This window comes from Triticum aestivum, chromosome 1D, assembly GCF_018294505.1.
Source record: "Triticum aestivum cultivar Chinese Spring chromosome 1D, IWGSC CS RefSeq v2.1, whole genome shotgun sequence".
NCBI classification, from domain to species: Eukaryota; Viridiplantae; Streptophyta; class Magnoliopsida; order Poales; family Poaceae; genus Triticum; species Triticum aestivum.
In genome coordinates this window covers 116652186-116670823 of record NC_057796.1, presented here as the reverse complement: position 1 = coordinate 116670823, position 18638 = coordinate 116652186, and the positions used below count along the sequence as shown (strand labels likewise).

Here is an 18638-nt window from a genome sequence, read left to right as displayed (position 1 = left end):
TACACTCCGGAACCCTTCCCGTGTCCGAATACTACCTTCCAATATATCAATCTTTACCTCTCTACCATTTCGAGACTCCCCGTCATGTCCGTGATCTCATCCGGGACTCCGAACAAACTTCGTTCATCAAATCACATAACTCATAATACAAATCGTCATCGAACGTTAAGCGTGCGTATCCTACGGGTTCGAGAACTATGTAGACATGACCGAGACACAACTTAGGTCAATAACCAATAGCGGATCCTGGATGCTCATATTGGCTCCTACATATTCTACGAAGATCTTTATCGGTCAAACCGCATAACAACATACGTCATTCCCTTTGTCATCGATATGTTACTTGCCCGAGATTCGATCGTTGGTATCATCATACCTAGTTCAATCCCGTTACCGGCAAGTCTCTTTACTCGTTGTGTAATACATCATCCCGCAACTAACTCATTAGTCACATTGCTTGCAAGGCTTATAGTGATGTGCATTACCGAGAGGGCCCAGAGATACCTCTCCGATACATGGAGTGACAAATCCTAATCTCGATCTATGCCAACCCAACTAACACCTTCGGAGACACCTGTAGAGCATCTTTATAATCACCCAGTTACATTGTGACATTTGATAGCACACAAAGTGTTCCTCCGGTATTCAGGAGTTGCATAATCTAATAGTCAGAGGAATATGTATAAGTCATGAAGAAAGCAATAGCAATAAAACTTAACGATCATTATGCTAAGCTAACGGATGGGTCTTGTCCATCACATCATTCTCTAATGATGTGATCCGGTTCATCAAATGACAACACATGTCTATGGTTAGGAAATTTAACCATCTTTGATTAACGAGCTAGTCAAGTAGAGGCATACTAGGGACACTCTGTTTTGTCTATGTATTCACACATGTACTAAGTTTCCGGTTAATACAATTCTAACATGAATAATAAACATTCATCATGATATAAGGAAATATAAATAAAAACTTTATTATTGCCTCTAGGGCATATTTCCTTCAGGATTACCATGCGTCGTCGAAGTTGAAGGAGCCGGGGCGGCGGATGGGTGTGAACCCGAGGACGTTCATGTAGAAGTCGAGCGACTCCTCCACAGACCTGCACACTGTGCTGATATGGTTCAGGGACGCCAGCGGCAGCACGCCGCCGCCGCCGCTCACCATAGCCGCCGTCGTGTTCAGCATCCTCACGGATCACTTGCGGTCGTCGTCGCCGGTGGCCGGCCGAAGAATTTCTCGCTAACTATATGTACCTCCAACAATGGATCGAGGCACCGATCAATCAAGCAAGAGAGAAAAGCAAACTCGAACTGCTCTACCACTCCACTCTAGTTAGCAATGGGCAATGGCTACTGCTTCAGGCACGAATGAAAGATGCAGAGGGGGAGCTGGAGTTGTGCTCCTTTATATAGCTGCGCGGGAGAAGACACTGCTGACACGTGGCTCCACGTCATCCTCATCTAGACCGGTCGTGTTCGTCTTGTCCTCCCCCGACGTCCATTCTGGCTTAGCGTCTCATGCCCAAATCTTTGGCTCAGAGACGACATTAAAACACTTTTTGTTTATGCGAAGGTTCCTCGCAGCTTCCATTAAGAGAATCTACCATGCGTATTTTAAAAAGTCTAAACTAATAAAAAGAAACAGACAATACACTTGCACGCTACTTACACACCACCACCAATGTCCTTATATGCTACCATCAAAGTTGAAAAGGAATAACAAACACTAGAATTTTCCAAAGATGCAAAAGACAATGGCACCTAAATCTTTTCTCCGCGTAAAGAGAGCGAAAGCTGAAAAAGGAAATATTATTGTGCCTACGCCTAGAGGCTCCAAAATTCCGGAGTTTGATAGTTTATTGATGATTCCCTAATACTTATGAAGGCTGATTTAATTACTGTAACCTCGTTGAGAGAAGTGTAAGATGAATATTGTACAAATTCAGGCTAGTTGGTAAGCAAAGATACATGTATGCCCTGTTTGTTTCGGATTCTGGGACCAGATTCAACTTTGCTAGTGAAGCTGAATCTGAAATCTGAAACAAACAACTATGTGAATTCAGCTTTGCTAGTAAAGCTGAATCTGGATTTCGGCTATTTTTAGTGCAATTTCTTGAAACACCTCAAAGTGTACTTCGGTGGAGATGTTGATTAGTAGAATCGGCTTTGGCACTGTAGCGAATCCACATGTGATTAAAAACCAAACGAAACTGAAACAAACACGGCCGTAGTATCATTTTTACTCGAAACGTAAATGTTGATGTTAAAGCCCAAATCTATTGAGAGCTAAATATTATGACTGAAGTTATCTCTAATAAATACCTTGGTCCCCAACCATGATGGAACTGGATAGGAGTGATAGTTTTACTCATTGTATGAAAAGGATTGTTCAAATATGGAAGGGGTGGAAGTAGAAGCGTTGGTCTATGGGTGCAAAAAATATTATAGGAGGCAATTATCCAATCTATCATAGTTTTTTGCCTATATATATAATATATAGGTAATACCCGGTATTACCCGATATTCACTAAAACCCTTTCGGTGACCATGAAACGTTTCCAGATCCTCTCGGAACTATTCCGAATATTCATGAATTAATTTCACAAATATATTCTCATGACTCCCGACCTACTAACACTCAGCAGATCATGATTGTCTTAATCTTGTGACCCTGTAGGTTCGGTAACTCATAGACATGAATGAAACCATACATTCAATAACCAGCAGTGGGACTGTGAACGTCTGTATCGGTCCCTATGAGTACAAGAATGATATTCGAGTGAACCTTAGGTTATCATGTGATGTTCCCTTTGCTTGGCGATACTACACAAAACTCGAGATGCATCGTATCCTCCTGATGTTGGGGAACGTAGTAATTTCAAAAAAATTCCTACGCACACGCAAGATCATGGTGATGCATAGCAACGAGAGGGGAGAGTGTTGTCTACGTACCCTCGTAGACTGAAAGCAGAAGCGTTAGCACAACGCGGTTGATGTAGTCGTACTTCTTCACGATCCGACCGATCAAGTACCGAACGCACGGCACCTCCGAGTTCAGCACACGTTCAGCCCGATGACATCCCTTGAACTCCGATCCAGCCGAGTGTTGAGGGAGAGTTTTGTCAGCACGACGGCGTGGTGATGATGATGATGTTCTATCGACGCAGGGCTTCGCCTAAGCACCGCTACAGTATTATCGAGGTGGACTATGGTGGAGGGGGGCATCGCACACGGCTAAAAGATCAATGATCAATTGTTGTGTCTATGGGGTGCCCCCCTCCTCCGTATATAAGGGGGGAGGGGGAGAGGGCCGGCCAAGGGGAGGAGGCGCGGCCAAGGGGGGCAATCCTACTCCAAGTAGGATTCCCCCCTCTTTCCTAGTCCAAGTAGGAGAGGGGAAGGAAGGGAAGGAGAAGGAGAAGGAAGGAGAGGGAGGAAAAGGAGGAAAGGGGGCTGGCCCCCTAGTCCAATTCGGTTTGGGCTAGGGGGGCCGCACGCCCTGCCTCCTCTCTTCCACCACTTGGCCCATGAGGCCCATTGCTTCTTCCTCGTATTCCCGTAACTCCCCGGTACCCCCGAAAATACCCGAATCACTCGGAACCTTTCCGATGTCCGAATATAGTCGTCCAATATATCGATCTTTACGTCTCGACCATTTCGAGACTCCTCGTCATGTCCCCGATCTCATCCGGGACTCCGAACTACCTTCGGTACATCAAAACACATAAACTCATAATATAACTGTCATCAAACTTTAAGCGTGCGGACCCTACGGGTTCGAGAAGTATGTAGACATGACCGAGACACGTCTCCGGTCAATAACCAATAGCGGAACCTGGATGCTCATATTGGCTCCCACATATTCTACAAAGATCTTTATCGGTCAAACCGCATAACAACATACGTTGTTCCCTTTGTCATCGGTATGTTACTTGCCCGAGATTCGATCGTCGGTATCTCAATACCTAGTTCAATCTCGTTACCGGCAAGTCTCTTTACTCATTCCGTAATACATCATCCCGCAACTAACTCATTAGTTGCAATGCTTGCAAGGCTTAAGTGATGTGCATTATCGAGTGGGCCCAGAGATACCTCTCCGACAATCGGAGTGACAAATCCTAATATGGAAATACGCCAACCCAACAAGTACCTTCGGAGACACCTGTAGAGCACCTTTATAATCACCCAGTTACGTTGTGATGTTTGGTAGCACACAAAGTGTTCCTCCGGTAAACGGAAGTTGCATAATCTCATAGTCATAGGAACATGTATAAGTCATGAAGAAAGCAATAGCAGAATACTAAACGATCGTGTGCTAAGCTAACGGAATGGGTCAAGTCAATCACATCATTCTCCTAATGATGTGATCCTGTTAATCAAATGACAACTCATGTCAATGGCTAGGAAACATAACCATCTTTGATCAACGAGCTAGTCAAGTAGAGGCATACTAGTGACACTCTGTTTGTCTATGTATTCACACATGTATTATGTTTCCAGTTAATACAAGTCTAGCATGAATAATAAACATTTATCATGAAATAAGGAAATAAATAATAACTTTATTATTGCCTCTAGGGCATATTTCCTTCAGTCTCCCACTTGCACTAGAGTCAATAATCTAGATCACATCGCCATGTGATTTAACATCAATAGTTCACATCACCATGTGATTAACACCCATAGTTCACATCGTCATGTGACCAACACCCAAAGGGTTTACTAGAGTCAATAATCTAGTTCACATCGCTATGTGATTAACACCCAAAGAGTACTAAGGTGTGATCATGTTTTGCTTGTGAGAGAAATTTAGTCAACGGGTCTGCAACATTCAGATCCGTATGTATTTTGCAAATTACTATTTCAACAATGCTCTGCACGGAGCTACTCTAGCTAATTGCTCCAACTTTCAGTATGTATCTAGATCGAGACTTAGAGTCATCCAGATCGGTGTCTAAGCTTGCATCAACGTAACTCTTTACGACGAACCTTTTGTCACCTCCATAACCGAGAAATATTTCCTTATTCCACTAAGGATAATTTTGACCGATGTCCAGTGATCTACTCCTAGATCACTATTGTACCCTCTTGCCAAAATCATGGTGAGGTACACAATAGGTCTGGTACACAGCATAGCATACTTTATAGAACCTATGACTGAGGCATAGGGAATGACTTTCATTCTCTTTCTATCTTCTGTCGTGGTCGGGCTTTGAGTCTTACTCAATTTCACACCTTGTTACACAGGCAAGAACTCTTTCTTTGACTGTTCCGTTTTGAACTACTTCAAAATCTTGTCAAGGTATGTACTCATTGAAAAAACTTATCAAGCGTCTTGATCTATCTCTATAGATCTTAATGCTCAATATGTAAGCAGCTTAACCGAGGTCCTTCATTGAAAAACTCTTATTAAAAATACCCCTTTACGCTATCCAGAAATTCTATATCATTTCGGATCAACAATATGTCATCCACATATAATATCAGAAATGCTACAGAGCTCCCACTCACTTTCTTGTAAATACATGCTTCTCCAAAAGTCTGTATAAAACCATATGCTTTGATCACACTATCAAAACGTTTATTCCAACTCCGAGAGGCTTGCGCCAGTCCATAAATGGATCGCTGGAGCTTGCACACTTTGTTAGTACCTTTAGGATTGACAAAACCTTCAGGTTGCATCATATACAACTCTTCTTCCAGAAATCCATTCAGGAATGTAGCTTTACATCCATTTGCCAAATTTCATAATCATAAAATGCGGCAATTGCTAACATGATTCGGACAGACTTAAGCATCGCTACGAGTGAGAAAATCTCATCGTAGTCAACACCTTGAACTTTGTCAAAACCTTTTTCGACAAGTCTAGCTTTGTAAATAGTAACACTACTATCAGCGTCCGTCTTCCTCTTGAAGATCCATTTATTTTCTATGGCTTGCCGATCATCGGGCAAGTCAACCAAAGTCCATACTTTGTTCTCATACATGGATCCTATCTCAGATTTCATGGCCTCAAACCATTTCGTGGAATCTGGGCTCATCATCGCTTCCTCATAGTTCGTAGGTTCGTCATGGTCTAGTAACATGACCTCCAGAACAGGATTACCATACCACTCTGGTGCGGATCTTACTCTGGTTGACCTACGAGGTTCGGTAGTAACTTGATCTGAAGTTTCATGATCATCATCATTAACTTCCTCACTAATTCGTGTAGGCATCACTGGAACTGATTTCAGTGATGAGCTACTTTTCAATTCGAGAGAAGGTACAATTACCTCATCAAGTTCTACTTTCCTCCCACTCACTTCTTTCGAGAGAAACTCCTTCTCTAGAAAGGATCCATTCTAAGCAACGAATGCCTTGCCTTCGGATCTGTGATAGAAGGTGTACCCAACTGTCTCATTTGGGTATCCTATGAAGACATATTTCTCCGATTTGGGTTTGAGCTTATCAGGATGAAACTTTTTCACATAAGCATCGCAACCCCAAACTTTAAGAAACGACATCTTTGGTTTCTTGCCAAACCACAGTTCATATGGTGTCGTCTCAACGGATTTAGATGGTGCCCTATTTAACGTGAATGCAGCTATCTCTAATGCATAACCCCAAAACGATAGTGGTAATCGGTAAGAGACATCATAGATTGCACCATCTCTAATAAAGTACAGTTACAATGTTCGGACACACCATTACGCTGTGGTGTTCCATGTGGCGTGAGTTGCGAAACTATTCCGCATTGCTTCAAATGAAGACCAAACTCGTAACTCAAATATTTGTCTCCGCGATCAGATCGTAGAAACTTTATTTTCTTGTCATGATGATTTTCCACTTCACTCTGAAATTCTTTGAACTTTTCAAATGTTTCAGACTTATGTTTCATCAAGTAGATATACCCATATCTGCTCAAATCATCTGTGAAGGTTAGAAAATAATGATACCCGCTGCGAGCCTCAATATTCATCGGACCACATACATCAGTATGTATGATTTCCAACAAATCTGTTGCTTGCTCCATTGTTCCGGAGAACGGCGTTTTAGTCATCTTGCCCAAGAGGCATGGTTCGCAAGCATCAAGTGATTCATAATCAAGTGATTCCAAAATCGCATCAGCATGGAGTTTCTTCATGCGCTTTACACCAATATGACCTAAACGGCAGTGCCACAAATAAGTTGCACTATCATTATTAACTTTGCATCTTTTGGCTTCAATATTATGAATATGTGTATCACTGCGATCGAGATCCAACAAACCATTTTATTGAGTGTATGACCATAAAAGGTTTTATTCATGTAAACAAAACAACAATTATTCTCTAATATAAATAAATAACCGTATTGAAACAAACATGATCAAATCATATTCATGCTCAACGCAAACACCAAATAACACTTATTTAGTTTCAACACTAATCCCGAAAGTATAGGGAGTGTGCGATGATGATCATATCAATCTTGGAACTACTTCCAACACACATCGTCACCTTGCCTTTTACTAGTTTCTGTTTATTCTGCAACTCCCGTTTCGAGTTACTACTCTAGCAACTGAACCAGTATCAAATGCCGAGGGGTTGCTATAAACACTAGTAAAGTACACATCAATAACATGTATATCCAATATACCTTTGTTCCCTTTGCCATCCTTCTTATCCACCAAATACTTGGGGCCGTTCCGCTTCCAGTGACCAGTCCCTTTGCAGTAGAAGTACTTAGTCTCAGGCTTAGGACCAGACTTGGGCTTCTTCACTTGAGCAACAACTTGCTTGCCGTTCTTCTTGAAGTTCCCCTTCTTCCCTTTGCCCTTTTCTTGAAACTAGTGGTCTCGTCAACCATCAACACTTGATGTTTTTCTTGATTTCTACCTTCGTTGATTTCAGCATCACGAAGAGCTTGGGAATTGTTTCCGTTTTCCCTTGCATATTATAGCTCATCATGAAGTTCTACTAACTTGGTGATGGTGACTAGAGAATTCTGTCAATCACTATCTTATCTGGAAGATTAACTCCCACTTGATTCAAGCGATTGTAGTACCCAGACAATCTGAGCACATGCTCACTGCTTGAGCTATTGTCCTCCATCTTTTAGCTATAGAACTTGTTGGAGACTTCATATCTCTCAACTCGGGTATTTGCTTGAAATATTAACTTCAACTCCTGGAACATCTCATATGGTCCATGACGTTCAAAACGTCTTTGAAGTCCCGATTCTAAGTAGTTAAGCATGGTGCACTAAACTATCAAGTAGTCATCACATTGAGCTAGCCAAACGTTCATAATGTCTGCATCTGCTCCTGCAATAGGCCTGTCACCTAGCGGTGCATCAAGGACATAATTCTTCTATGCAGCAATGAGGATAATCCTCAGATCACGGACCAAGTCCGCATCATTGCTACTAACATCTTTCAACATAGTTTTCTCTAGGAACATATATAAAACATAGGGAAGCAACAACGCGAGCTATTGATCTACAACATAGATATGCTAATACTACCAGGACTAAGTTCATGATAAATTAAAGTTCAATTAATCATATTACTTAAGAACTTCCACTTAGATAGACATCCCTCTAATCATCTAAGTGATCACGTGATCCAAATCAACAAAACCATAACCGATCATCACGTGAAATGGAGTAGTTTTCAATGGTGAACATCACTATGTTGATCATATCTACTATATGATTCACGCTCAACCTTTCGGTCTCAGTGTTCCGAGGCCATATCTGCATATGCTAGGCTTGTCAAGTTTAACCTGAGTATTCTGCGTGTGCAAAACTGGCTTGCACCCGTTGTAGATGGACGTAGAGCTTATCACACCCGATCATCACATGGTGTCTGGGCACGACGAACTTTGGCAACGGTGCATACTCAGGGAGAACACTTTTATCTTGAAATTTAGGGAGAGATCATCTTATAATGCTACCGTCAATCAAAGCAAGATAAGATGCATAAAAGATAAACATCACATGCAATCAATATAAGTGATATGATAGGGCCATCATCATCTTGTGCTTGTGATCTCCATCTCCAAAGCACCGTCATGATCACCATTGTCACCGGCGCGACACCTTGATCTCCATCGTAACATCGTTGTCGTCTCGCCAATCTTATGCTTCTACAACTATCGCTACCGCTTAGTGATAAAGCAAAGCATTACAGGGCGATTGCATTGCATACAATAAAGCGACAACCATATGGCTCCTGCCAGTTGCCGATAACTCGGTTACAAAACATGATCATCTCATACAATAAAATTTAGCATCATGCTTTGACCATATCACATCACAACATGCCCTGCAAAAACAAGTTAGACGTCCTCTACTTTGTTGTTGCAAGTTTTACGTGGCTGCTACGGGCTGAGCAAGAACCGTTCTTACCTACGCATCAAAACCACAACGATAGTTTGTCAAGTTGGTGCTGTTTTAACCTTCGCAAGGACAGGGCTTAGCAACACTCGGTTCAGCTAAAGTTGGAGAAACTGACACCCGCCAGCCACCTGTGTGCAAAGCACGTCGGTAGAACCAGTCTCGCGTAAGCGTACGCGTAATGTCGGTCCGGGACGCTTCATCCAACAATACCGCCGAACCAAAGTATGACATGCTGGTAAGCAGTATGACTTATATCGCCCACAACTCACTTGTGTTCTACTCGTGCATATGACATCTACGCATAAAACCAGGCTCGGATGCCACTGTTGGGGAACGTAGTAATTTCAAAAAAATTCCTACGCACACTTAAAATCATGCTGATGCATAGCAACGAGAGGGGAGAGTGTTGTCTACGTACACTTGTAGACCGAAAGCGGAAGCGTTAGCACAACGCGGTTGATGTAGTCGTACGTCTTCACGATCCGACCGATTAAGTACCGAATGCACGGCACCTCCGAGTTCAGCACACGTTCAGCCCGATGACGTCCCTCGAACTCCGATCCAGCCGAGTGTTGAGGGAGAGTTTTGTCAGCACGATGGCGTGGTGACGATGATGATGTTCTACCGACGCAGGGCTTCGCCTAAGCACCGCTACAGTATTATCGAGGTGGACTATGGTGGAGGGGGGCACCGCAAACGGCTAAAAGATCAATGATCAATTGTTGTGTCTATGGGGTGCCCCCCTCCTCCGTATATAAAGGGGGGAGGAGGAGAGGGCCGGCCAAGGGGAGGAGGCGCGCCCACGGGGGGCAATCCTAATCCAAGTAGGATTCCGCCCTCTTTCCTAGTCCAAGTAGGAGAGGGGAAGGAAGGGAAGGAGAAGGAGAAGGAAGGAGAGGGAGGAAAAGAAGGAAAGGGGGGCTGGCCCCCTAGTCCAATTCGGTTTGGGCTAGGGGGGCCGCGCGCCCTCCCTCCTCTCTTCCACCACTTGGCCCATGAGGCCCATTGCTTCTTCTTCGTATTCCCGTAACTCCGCGGTACCCCCGAAAATATCCGAATCACTCGGAACCTTTCCGATGTCCGAATATAGTCGTCCAATATATCGATCTTTACGCCTCGACCATTTCGAGACTCCTCGTCATGTCCCCGATCTCATCCGGGACTCCGAACTACCTTCGGTACATCAAAACACATAAACTCATAATATAACCGTCATCGAACTTTAAGCGTGCGGACCCTACGGGTTCGAGAACTATGTAGACATGATCGAGACACGTCTCCGGTCAATAACCAATAGAGGAACCTGGATGCTCATATTGGCTCCCACATATTCTACGAAGATCTTTATCGGTCAAACCGCGTAACAACATACGTTGTTCCTTTTGTCATCGGTATGTTACTTGCCCGAGATTCGATCGTCGGTATCTCAATACCTAGTTCAATCTCGTTACCGGCAAGTCTCTTTACTCATTCCGTAATACATCATCCCGCAACTAACTCATTAGTTGCAATGCTTGCAAGTCTTAAGTGATGTGCATTATCGAGTGGGCCCAGAGATACCTCTCCGACAATCGGAGTGACAAATCCTAATATGGAAATACGCCAACCCAACAAGTACCTTCGGAGACACCTGTAGAGCACCTTTATAATCACCCAGTTACGTTGTGACATTTGGTAGCACACAAAGTGTTCCTCCGGTAAACGGGAGTTGCATAATCTCATCGTCATAGGAACATGTATAAGTCATGAAGAAAGCAATAGCAGAATACTAAACGATCATGTGCTAAGCTAACGGAATGGGTCAAGTCAATCACATCATTCTCCTAATGATGTGATCCCGTTAATTAAATGACAACTCATGTCAATGGCTAGGAAACATAACCATCTTTGATCAACGAGCTAGTCAAGTAGAGGCATACTAGTGACACTCTGTTTGTCTATGTATTCACACATGTATTATGTTTCCAGTTAATACAATTCTAGCATGAATAATAAACATTTATCATGAAATAAGGAAATAAAGAAAAAAGTCCATTTTACTACCTTGAAAAAAGTTGGTGGTTCACATAACCCCCTGATCTTTATTTCTGTTCCCTTCACCCCCTAAACAATCCTATACCGGGCAAAATCAATCCCTGGATGGTTTTGACTCATCTTGGCGCTGACGTGGCAACATTCAAATGGTGGTTTTGACCTGTGGGTGGGCCTCCATCAGGTGGACCGCGTTTTGTCGTCGCCTAGCTCCCCGAGCATCGCCCCCTCGCACTCAAATCATGCCCTGCCTCCGACCGACGCCGGTGACTGCCAGAGTTCCAAGGCACCACCCCGAGCGCCCCGCTTCTCCTTCCTCCATTCTCTTTCCTCTCCCTCAGTCCCTCTCTCTTCCCTCGTATCTCTCTCTCAGGTACAGGTCACTCCGCCGCCACAAGCTCGCCGCCGTACCATCTTCACACCACCGCCGGAGTCCGGATCCGGCCGGAACCAGATCAGATGGGGGCGCCACCCTAAGATCTGGTCGTCCCTCGCCTCCCCGCGCCGCCTGCATCGCTGTAGCGCCGCCACCTCCACGTCCATGGCCGGCCCATGCTACCGCATCCACACCCCTGGCCGGCCGCCTTTGGTCAACGGGAGGCCAGGACCTCCGCAGCCGCCTTGACCGTCGCCCCAGCCTCCTCTGCGCATGGCTGCGCCTGAGCACGACCGCGCTGATGCGCCACCGCTGAAGCCATCCACGCCGGCGATCTCGGAGCAGGACCGCGCTGATGTGGCATCATTAGTTTAGGTCCCCTTCTGTTAATCTGAGACATTGACATGTGGGTCCCCTTCATCACTAGGGTTAGTCTGAGACATTGACATGTGGGTCCCCTTCTGTTAATGATGCAATTAGTTCTAAATTAGTCCCTTGTTAATCTCCATGCAACCGAGATGTGGGCCCCATGTGTCATATTTGACCGGGCCCAACAATCAATGAGAGTGTCTATCTGAGAGGGACCCACCCGCACGCCAAATGCCGCCTTTGACTGTGTCCACGTCAGCATCCGGTATGGGCAAAACCAACCAGGGACGGTTTTTGCCCGGTTTGGGATTGTTTAGGGGGGTAAGGGAACCGAAAAAAAGATTAGGGGGTTATGTGAACCACCAACTTTTTTCAGGATAGTAAAATGGACTTTTTTCGGAAATAAATAATAACTTTATTATTGCCTCTAGGGCATATTTCCTTCACCTGAGTCATCAGTATGCTCACTATACCGAATTCCTCGTTACCGGTTTTGTTCTTCTTTCTCGTTATTGTGTTCCAGCATCCCCGTGACGAAGTCATGTGTGTCTGGCCAGACGATGATCGATGCCGTCACAAGGGACACTGTATTTGTCTATGTATTCACACATGTATGTGAGTTTCCGATCAATACAATTCTAGCATGGATAATAGATGTTTATCATGAACAGGGAAATATGATAATAACCAATTTATTATTGCCTCTTGGGCATACTTCCAACATCTCCCCCATGACCATTCCCATCTCTTTCCCGCAATCTCGAAGCCCCCAAGAGCACCATGATGCCGGTGTCGTCTTCGTGGCAAGCGGCCACCACTCGCCAAACCAACGCGCCACAGAGCTCCACCTTGTCGCCCTCGACGACCCAGACAAAGGAATAGGATCCGGCTGCCCCAAGCCGGGCGAATCGGGTCATCTTCCCCGACTACGGCCACCAGAAGCCATCGACAAATTCGACGCACATCGTGCTTCCCAGACCTCTTCGTCTGCACCAAAAGAACCGCAGTGAGCTCATGATCATTCCCCTCTCCTTTTTTTTGCTCAATATCACACCATAGTTACTGCTCCGCAAGCTTTAGCACCGCCAGCCGCCGTTCAGTGAGCCCACGAAGTCGTTGGATGGGGACGGCGGCGAGGAGGACCGGAGGCAAGTTAAGGCGAGGGCGGCGGCATAGCGAGTCTATTAGGTATGCACGACGGAGGTACATGGCGACAGGGCAGTCGAGCAAGGGCATGGTGTGACAGAGCGAAGACGGCATCGTCGATGGACCCACTGGTCAAATAACTCTTTGACTATATATAATACACATTTATAGTTTCAAATGGAATTTTAATATTTTTTGACTACGTGGTCAATATTTGTTATATAGACAATTTACAAATACAAGTTAAACATTTTTCAAACACTTGTCTAACATTTCTTTAAATTCTTGGATTAACATTTTTTAAGATATAATACACATTTATAGTTTCAAATGGAATTTTAATATTTTTGACTACACGGTCAATATTTTTTATATGCACAATTTACAATAACATTTTTAAACACTTGTTTAATTTTTTTTTAAATTCTTGGATTAACATTTTTTAAGTAAGTGGTCAATATTTTTCTGTACACATTTCAGGTTCTATATTTTTTGTATACACTTTCTTTTTACATGATAATTTTTCTGTACATATTTAGTATTTTTAAATACTCCATTAACAATTTTTTAAGTTTTTTATGTGAAGTGTTCCTTTTGTAATATGGAATATCTAAAAATATAAATGAAGTAATAGAAAACAAAAAAGCAGAAAACATAAAAAGGATGGGAATATGGCGTCTAGCTTCTGGTCAGAGGCGCAATGGGCTGGCCCCATCTGGAGCTCGCCTTCATCAAGCTCGTCTCGATTTAGACAAGACATATCAGTGCCCTGTTCCTAAATATAAGTCTTTTATAAATATAATATTTTATAGATTTTAATATGAAGTACATACGAAGCAAAATAAACGAATCTACACTTTAAACTACGAAAATATAATTTTTTATAGATTTTAATAAAGTACATACGAAGCAAAATAAACGAATCTACACTTTAAACTACGCATATATACATCAGTACGTAGTTCATATTGAAATTTCTAAAAGAACTTGCATTTAGAAACGGGGGAGTAAAATCTAAGAGGAGAACTTTAGGAGGGAGTACTGCCTATTAGTTCGAAGGATGGGGAGCAAAAACAGAGCAAACAGAGGGCTCATCCGCTCCGAGACGCAGATTTGAAGCTGAAACTACACTCTGCTCCTCTCGCTTTATTCATACGCACAATGTCATATCACAATGTACAAAAACCACAACTCCACGGAGCGCGCCACCCACCAGTTGGGCGGCCTGGCTACCCCGGCCCCCCACCCCTCACGCGCACGAGATATGCGCCGCCTCCTCGCCGCCGACGCGCTGCAAGGCCGGGTTCGGCGCCGGAATGCACTGCGAAGCCGCGGCCGCCGCCGGAGCGGGGGTTGCTTGCGCTACTTGTGCGACTGGCATGGGCAGCTGCTGTTGCTTGACGGAGGCGACCCTCTTGCAGGCGGCCATGGCGAAGGTCTGGCCGGCGAGCGGGACGACCGGGAGCTTGTCGCAGTTGCAGATCTCGATCATGAAGCCGTCGGGGTCGTGGAAGAAGATCTGGTCGACGTAGATGCCGCCCTCCTCCACGCACCGCTGGATGTACGGGATGCCCAGCTCCTTGAGCCGCCGCTCCACCGCCACCATGCTCTCGCACTGCACACAAAACACAACAATTTTGCGCCGCCGTTAGTCTCAGAAGCTTTTCTTATACTGTATTTGATAAACGAAGATTGATCTCAGCTAGTGAGACATTCTGACTCAGCATCCAACTTCAGTTTCTGTGTGGTGAGCGGTGACTAGACCTGGTATCCATCGTGCATGCCAGGGCATCCCGTGTATCGCGACGGAACAAGGAACCAACGCGCGAAATGAAAGATTTATGCGCCGTGCACGTACGTGTGCACATCAGCCCGACCCGTCGTTGTCGGCCATCGATCGCACATAACGGCACTGTTACTCGCGGAACACATGCGGGCCGTCGCCGGCGACAGGACGCCGACGTCCCTTTCGTCACACCCTAATACTCCTTGAGAGAGAGAGAGAGAGAGAGAGAGTTGTTCGCAACCAAATCGTAATTAACTACCACAACGTACCTGGAAGGAGATGTGGTTATCCTTGGGGTTGATCTCCTTCTTCGCCGGTAAGCTCTCGGGATGCTCCGACTGCAGCAGGTGGATGCCGATCCCGTAGTTGAACAGCCTTCACTCACAGCAACAAGAAAACCATTAACAGAGATTCAGAGCAGTGCAATTAACACTGACGCTCCTATGTATTGAGCTGGTCCGGTATGATTACCATGCGCCGTCGAAGTCGAAAGAGCCGGGGCGGCGGATGGGGGTGAACCCGAGGACGTTCATGTAGAAGTCGAGCGACTCCTCCACCGACCTGCACACTATGCTGATGTGGTTCAGGGACGCCAGCGGCAGCACGCCGCCCTTGCCGCCGCCGCTCACCATAGCCGCCGTCGTGTTCACCATCCTCACGGATCACTTGCGGTCGTCGTCGCCGGTGGCCGGCCGGAGAATTCCTCGCTAACTATATGCACCTCCGACGAACGATGGATCGAGGCACCGATCAATCAAGCAAGAGAGAAAAGCAAACTCGAACTGCTCTACCACTCCACTCTGGTTAGCAATGGGCAATGGCTGCTGCTTCAGGCACGAATGAAAGATGCGGAGGGTGAGCTGGAGTTGTGCTCCTTTATATAGCTGCGTGGGAGCAGACACTACTGACACGTGGCTCCACGTCATCCTCATCTAGACCGTTCGTGTTCGTCTCATCCTCCGAGGACGTCCATTCTGGCTTAGCGTCTCATGCCCAAATATTTGGCTCAGAGACGACATTAAAACACTTTTTTGGTTATGCGAAGGTTCGTCGCAGCTTCCATTAAGGGAATCTACCATGCGTATTTTAAAAAGTCCGGACCGATGGAGAGAAACTGACAATATACTTACACGCTACTTCACACCATCACAAACGACCATCAAAATTGAAAAAGAATAACAAACACTAGAATTTGCCAAAGATATAAAGGACAATGGCACCTAAATCTTTTCTCCGCATAAAGAAAACGAAAGCTGGAAAAAGAAACATTGTTTGTGCTTACGCCTAGAACCTACTCCCTCCGTCCCATAATATAAAAGCGCTTTTGACACTAGTGTAGTGTCAAAAGCGCTCTTATATTATGGACAGAGGGAGTACTGAATTCCGCAGTTTGACAGTTTGTTGATTATTCCCTAATACTTATGAGGGCTGATTTGATTACTGCAACCTTGTTCAAACAAGTGCTAGATGAATATTGTACAAATTCAGGCTAGTTGGTAAGCAGAGATAAATACAATTTATTTTTAGTCCAAACATAAATGTTGATTCAAAAGCCCAAATTGAGCTAAATATTATGACCGAATCTATCTCAGATAAATACCTTGGTCCCTAACCATGATGTAACTAGAAAGGAGAGATAGTATTACTCATCTTCTGAAAAAGGATAGTTCAAATATTATGGAGGGCAGTTATCCAATATATCCTTGTTTCTTGACATGGCTATTTTTAAGCTCCGCAAGAAACTCTCTGAAGAAATTAATGATGCAATGTCTACTTTCTGGTGGGTTGATACGGAGGATCAGAAAAGGATGCACTGGCGCGCATGGTGAAGGATGTGTTTTCCAAAAAAAAAAGGGATGTATAGGCTTTCAAGATTTGTATTATTTTAATCTCGCTATGTTGTCAAAGCAAACTTGGAGGCTGCTAAGCAATCCTGATTCCCTCTGTGCCTAAGTGTTGAGAGTTAAATACTTCCCTGATGATAGCCTGTTAAGTGATGGACCAAAAAAGGCTCTTCATATACTTGGCCAAGTATTGTTCCTGGTTTGCAAACTTTCAGGCGTGGCCATACTTGGAGAGTGGGTCGAATCAAACGATAAACATTTGGGAAGATCATTGGATCCTAAATAATAATACAAGGAAGATTCATGCTTTGAAGGAGCATGTTATCTTTGTTGGGAACGTACCATACAATTTAAAAAAATTCCTACGCTCACGCAAGATCTATCTAGGAGATGCATAGCAACGAGAGGGGGAGAGTGTGTCCACGTACCCTCGTAGACCGAAAGCGGAAGCGTTTGACAACGCGGTTGATGTAGCCGAACTTCTTCTCGTTCCAACCAATCAAGTACCGAACATACGACACCTCCGAGTTCTGCACACGTTCAACTCGATGACGTCCCTCGAACTCTTGATCCAGCAAAGTGTCGAGGGAGAGTTCCGTCAGCACGACGGCGTGGTGACGGTGATGGTGAAGTGATCCGCGCTGGACTTCACCTAAGCACTACATGGATATGACCGAAGGCGTAAACTGTGGAGGGGGGCACCACACACGGCTAACAATGTTTGTTAAGTGTTCTAGCGGTGCCCCCCCACATATATATAGGTGGGAGAGGGAGAGGGGCTGCAAGGGGCGCCCCAAGTAGGAGTAATCCTACTTGGGCGCCCCCCACAACTCGGCCTCCCACCCTTCCATATGTGTCGGAGGGGGAAGGAAAGAGAGGGGGGGGGAGAGAAGGGAAGGGGGAGGCCGAATCCTCCCCTTTCCTTTCTCCCTTCCCCTCCTTCCTTCTCCTCCTATTCGGCCTATATGGGGGCGCACCAGCCCACTAAGGGCTGGTCTGTCCCGCCCTTGGCTCAATAAGGCCCATATCTTTGCCGGGGGGGGGGGGGTGCCCGGAACCCCTTCTGGTGACCCGATACGTACTCGGTACCTCCGGAACACTTTTCTGTGTCCGAATACTATCGTCCTATATATGAATCTTTACCTCTCGACCATTTCGAGACTCCTCATCATGTCTGTGATCTCATCCGGGACTCCGAACAACATTTGGTCACCAAATCACATAACTCATACAATACAAAATCGTCATCGAACGTTAAGCGTGCGGACCCTACGGGTTCGAGAACTATGTAGACATGACTGAGACACCTCTCCGGTCAATAACCAACAGCGAAACTTGGATGCTCATATTGGTTCCCACATATTCTACGTAGATCTTTATCGGTCGTACCGCAATGACAACATACGTTATTCCCTTTGTCATCGGTATGTTACTTGCCCGAGATTTGATCGTCGGTATCTTTATACCTAGTTCAATCTCGTTACCGACAAGTCTCTTTACTAGTTCCGTAATACATCATCCCGCAACTAACTCATTAATCACGTTGCTTGCAAGGCTTATTATGATGTGCATTACCGAGAGGGCCCAGAGATACCTCTCCGATACTCGGAGTGACAAATCCTAATCTCGATCTATGCTAACACAACAAACACCTTCAAAGATACCTGTAGAGCATCTTTATAATCACCCAGTTACGTTGTGACGTTTGATAGCACACA

At 45.0% G+C, this 18638-nt stretch overlaps 1 protein-coding gene and 1 pseudogene across 1 annotated transcript; both read right to left on the bottom strand.

Annotated features, from left to right (window-relative positions):
- Window positions 1–1335, bottom strand: part of LOC123166532 (uncharacterized) — a 13398-nt pseudogene extending 12063 nt beyond the window's left edge.
- A 13067-nt stretch (window positions 1336–14402) lies between these two features.
- Window positions 14403–15930, bottom strand: LOC123180674 (methylmalonyl-CoA epimerase, mitochondrial). Its single transcript, XM_044592775.1, has 3 exons — window positions 15548–15930; window positions 15346–15451; window positions 14403–14905 (listed from the first exon to the last, which is right to left on the bottom strand). Exons 1-3 carry the CDS (start codon window positions 15727–15729, stop codon window positions 14540–14542), a joined length of 654 nt encoding a protein of 217 aa, XP_044448710.1. The 5' UTR covers window positions 15730–15930; the 3' UTR covers window positions 14403–14539.
- Between the last annotated feature and the right edge of the window lie 2708 nt (window positions 15931–18638).

What these genes read in the sequence shown, in the direction of transcription:
- LOC123180674 (XM_044592775.1), bottom strand. Translation starts at nt 15,729, where the DNA reads ATGGTGAACACGACGGCGGCTATGGTGAGCGGCGGCGGCAAGGGCGGC. An exon ending in TTCGACTTCGACGGCGCATG is followed by an intron (nt 15,452 to 15,547) that starts GTAATCATACCG and finishes CTGTGAGTGAAG; the next exon opens with GCTGTTCAACTACGGGATCG. An exon ending in ATAACCACATCTCCTTCCAG is followed by an intron (nt 14,906 to 15,345) that starts GTACGTTGTGGT and finishes TTTTGTGTGCAG; the next exon opens with TGCGAGAGCATGGTGGCGGT.